This window comes from Acomys minous (assembly GCF_964271855.1).
Source record: "Acomys minous genome assembly, chromosome: 14".
Lineage (NCBI taxonomy): Eukaryota > Metazoa > Chordata > Mammalia > Rodentia > Muridae > Acomys > Acomys minous.
Genome location: NC_140496.1, coordinates 85982644 through 85987265, shown reverse-complemented (window position 1 = coordinate 85987265; position 4622 = coordinate 85982644). Strand labels below are relative to the sequence as shown.

At 44.1% G+C, this 4622-nt stretch overlaps 1 protein-coding gene and 1 pseudogene across 2 annotated transcripts in view; both read left to right on the top strand.

Moving 5' to 3' along the window:
• Positions 1-230, top strand: part of LOC311582499 (large ribosomal subunit protein uL16-like) — a 21844-nt pseudogene extending 21614 nt beyond the window's left edge. Inside the window, exon 5 of the transcript in view lies at positions 1-230. This exon is cut by the window's left edge and continues 570 nt beyond it. The product of the transcript in view is annotated as a large ribosomal subunit protein uL16-like (transcript).
• A 1410-nt stretch (positions 231-1640) lies between these two features.
• LOC311582693 (ubiquitin-conjugating enzyme E2 Q2-like) lies at positions 1641-3741 on the top strand. The gene is made up of 2 exons (XM_084755936.1): positions 1641-1983; positions 2136-3741. Exon 2 carries the CDS (start codon positions 2208-2210, stop codon positions 3306-3308), a length of 1101 nt encoding a protein of 366 aa, XP_084612062.1. The 5' UTR covers positions 1641-1983; positions 2136-2207; the 3' UTR covers positions 3309-3741.
• The last annotated feature ends 881 nt before the right edge of the window (positions 3742-4622 follow it).

Below are 4622 nucleotides of genomic sequence, written 5' to 3'. Positions count from 1 at the left end.
GGGCTTGACCCAAGTTCAACGCAGATGAATTTGAAGACAAAGTGACGGCGAGGTGCCTCATCCCTGACAGCTGAGGAGTCAAGTATATCCCTGAACGTGGTCCTCTGGACAAGTGGCAGGCCCTACATTCCTCAGGACTTTGCTGGCGGAAAGGAAGTACTAATGACTGTTGTAGTTTGAAAATGTTAGTTCCATTCATAGAATATAGAATGTTACTTTGTGTATTATAGAACATTACAGTGGGAAGTACCTGCTTTAAAGAAAAAGAAAACTGCAGTTTATAGAGAAAGCGTGTACTATTTTGATCCATGGACTTTAAACTTTCATAATATACTGCAGTAGAGCCAACATTTTGTCTACTGAAGATGTAAACGATAGTGTTATTATCTTGGATTAAGAGAGGCTAGAGGTAGCCGGGTGTGGTGGCGCATGCCTTTAATCCCAGCACTTGGGAGGCAGAGGCAGGCGGATCGCTGTGAGTTCGAGGCCAGCCTGGCTACACAGAGAAACCCTGTCTCAAAAAACAAAAAACAAAACAAAACAAAAACAAAAGAAGAGTGTGGCTAGAGGAGTTGGAAGTTGTGTGTGAAAAAATCCTTGTATATAGAAAAATAAACATGAAAATTCAAAAAACAATGGGTGTAGACAAGCATGTAGGGCATTTTCTTTCTTTCTTTCTTCTTTCTAAGATTTATTACTTATACAGTATTCCACCTGCATGTGTGCTTGCATGCCAGAAGAGGGCACCAGATCGCATTATAGATGGTTGTAAACCATCATGTGGTTGCTGGAAATTGAACTCAGGACCTCTGAAAGAGCAATCAGTGCTCTTAACCTCTGAGCCATCTCTCCAGGCCGGGCATTTTCTTAATTAGAAATCCGTGAGGAAGATCTCAGCCTATTGTGTGTGGGGCCATCCCTGGGCCGGTGGTCTTTAATGTTGTAAGAAAGCAGGCTGAACAAGAAAGCAGGCTGAACAAGCCTTGAAAAGCAAGCCAGTAAGCAGCACCTTTCCATGGCCTCTGCATCAGTTTCTGCCTCCAGGTTCCTGCTCCATTTGAGTTTCTATCCTGACTCCCTTTAGTGATAGACTACAGTGTAAAAGTGGAAATTGAATAAACCATTTCCTCCCCAATTTGTTCTGATCACGTTGTTTCATCGCAGCAATGATAACCTTAACTAAGACAGAAATTGGTACCAGAATAAGAGGGGTGCTGCTGTGGCAGACCTGACCATGTTGTTTGGGGGAAGGATTGTGGGAGGACTTTGAAACTTCGAGCTAGAAAAGTCATTGAGTGTTGAGAGCAGTGCAGACGATGGAAGCCTGGCTTGTAAGTTTCAGAGGGAAGTAAAGACTCTACCATGCAATTTGTGTGGAGACTCTGTGGTGTCTGGTCAGCTGCGGCTGAAGAATCAGCTGTGACTAACAAAAGACCAGAACCACTAAACTGAAAAGCTTGCTTTGCCTGGACAATGGATGCTGGTCTGCCACAGCTAAAGAATCAGCTTGTGATTAAGAAGCGGTCAGCATCACTGAAGTGAAATCTTCTGGGAAGTGTTTCCGCAGGGTCAACACACAGAAGCCGGGTTCCAGATAGGGCCGAGGTGGTTGTACCAAGTGGCAGCAGCTGAACTTCACAGTATAAGGATCATCCAGGTGGTACTGGTTCTGAAGTCATGAAGGGGTCATGGAGCGCAGCTGAGGCTTGGCACCTCGTGGCAGGGGCGGAGTTCCCGAATAAAGCCCAGGAGAGGCCACTGGTGAAAGGGCGGCTAAGTCGTTGCAGAAGATCACACCGTTTTGTTTTTGTTGTTGTTGGTGGTGTTTTTTTGCTTGAAATGGCAGTGCCATGGGGTGACCACTAAGGAGAGCAACAGGTGTGGTGTGGAAACAGCCTGAACTCAGGAGGCAGTCTGTTTGTGCAGCAGAGCGAGGCACCAGAGAAGTGACCCAAGCCCTTCGGAGGATCCCCGGAGATTGTGGTGAGTGGATCCCAGACACTGAATGCTGAATAACTTACAGTTTGGAGTTTGCTTTTGATTTGATTTGACTGTGACTGTGCCTTGGTTCTAACCTATTGAAGTAAAAAAAATTTTTTTTAGCTTATTTTTTTTATTTTCTTTTTATTTTATAGGAACCCATAGTTGAGAGACATTGTATTTTAAAAGACTTTGGGACATTCGTCTCGGAGGACTCGAAAGGAAAGATGTCGTCAGAGCTTAAGGCCGAGCTGGGGTTCCTGGCGTCCATCTTCACCAAGGACCACGAGCAGCTGCGCATAGTGAGCTGGCAGCTGGATCAGCTGAAATGCCAGTTCCTGGTGCCGCCGGCGGCGTCTGACGCTGGCAGCCCGCCCTTGCCGCCGCCGCTCACCCTGCACTGCACCATCACCGAGTCCTACCCGTCTTCTCCTCCTATGTGGTTCGTGGACTCTGACGATCCAGATCTCTCATCGATCCTGGAACGTCTGGAAGAGTCGAAGCCCAACAGGTCGCTTTGTCAGCAGCTCAAGTGGCTGATCTGTGAACTCTGCAGCTTATATCACCTGCCTGAACACCTGGATGTGAAGTTGCTAGACCAGCCGGTCCCCATGGCTCAGAAGGTGGCCACCGAAGAGGTACTTTCAGATGATGAAGAGGAAGATGCAGCTGAAGGGCTGGAAGACTTGTGTCATTATATGCTGCAAGAAGACGACGAAGGGCTGGACAAAGAGCATTTGGCAGTACTCGAGAATATTAGGAGGCGTCAGAGGCAGGAGCATTTAAGAGGTACTGTGTCTGGGTCCGTGCAGGCTTCAGATAGACTTATGAAAGAACTGAGGGACATATACAGATCACAGAGTTACATATCAGGGACTTATTCCGTGGAACTGATAAACAATAATTTATATAACTGGCACGTTAAACTGAAGAAGGTTGACCCTGATAGTCCCTTGTACAGGGACCTTCAGCTCTTGAAAGAAGAAGAAGGCATAGAATATATTTTGCTTAACTTCTCTTTTTGGGATAACTTTCCATTTAATCCTCCATTTGTTCGCGTCGAGTCACCTATTCTATATGGAGGGTATGTCTTGGATGGAGGGTCATTGTGTATGGAGCTGCTCACAGAACAGGGCTGGAGCAGCGCCTGCTCCATAGAATCAGTCATTATCCAGATCAGTGCCACCTTAGCCAAAGGCGGGGCCAGGGTGCTCTTCAGAGCACGTAAGGCTCAATATAATCAAGAAACAGCCGAAAAGTCCTTCAAAGCTGCTGTGCAAATGCATGAGAAAGCCGGCTGGTTCACTGCTCCAAAGCAAGATGGGTAAATAGTTCACTGACGTGTGTTTGGAACAATGTAGCTTTAAAGACATGAAGTTCTGTGTATCTTTGTAACAATAGTACAGAAGATAATTAGTGGTTTCGTGAATAATTAGTCAACTAATGGGTGTTTTAGTGAATAATTGGTCAACTGACTTCCAGGAGAAGTTCCAACCTTTTCATTTTGCTAACTGTAGGGGTCTTGGGCTGAACTGTGAACCTTTACTGTGGTTTCTCTGATAAGTAATCATAGTGTCCATTCTTTGTCATCTATTTTTCTTGATTAAGTGAAATGTGATAAGTAGGCCAGTCAGTTGTGATGCTAGAGATGTTTTTCTTTAATTGGGCAAGGGGTATAATGAGGATTTGCAAACTATTGTTCCACTTAGAGCCAATAAAAGTTTTGTCAGTCTCCAGTGCTGGCTTAGAACAACAACAAAAGACTTTGGATTTTATTTATTTATTTACTTATTGATTGATTGATTGATTGATTTAGTTTTGGTTTATTGAGAAAGGGTTTGCTGTGTAGCCCTGGATGTCTAGAAACTTGCTTTGTAGACCAGGCTGCCTTTGAACTCAAAGATCTGGTGCTTTGGCCTCCCAAGTGCTAGGATTAAAGGCATGTGCCATTACTGCCCAGCTTGAATTTTATTATTTATTTAAAAATATATATTTTTAATTTTGTATTTTTATATATGTGGGTGTTTTGTCTGAACATACATCTTCATACCAGAAGAGGGCACTGGATCCCATGAAACTATAGTTATTGATGGTTGTGAGCCACCATGTTCTGGGAATTGAACTCAGGACCTCTGAGTTCTTAACCACTGAACCATCTCTCCAGCTGAAAGACTTTGGATTTTAAAGGAGACTGGATATTTCAAAGAGACTATGTTTTTAAGTATTTGAATTTTTAAAGACTGTGGGAAACCAGACATGGTGGTGCATGCCTGTAGTCCCAGCACTTGGGGAGGTAGAGGCAGGCAGATCTCTGTGAGTTTGAGGCCACCCTGGTCTATAAAGTGAGTCCAGGACAGCCAAGGCTATACAGAAAAACCCTGCCTAAAAAAAAAAAAAAGGCCTTGAGAGATGGCTCAGTGGTTAAGAGCTAAGAGCACTGGCTGCTCTTCCAGAGGTTCTGAGTTCAATTCCCAGCAACCACATGGTAGCCCATAATTATCTATAATATGACCTGATGCCCTCTTCTGGCCTGCAGGTATATGTGCAGATAGAACTCATATACATAAAATAAATAAATCAATCTTAAAAAAAAAAAGACTGTGAGCCTTTAAAAACTAAGAATGTTTATAATGTACTGTTGT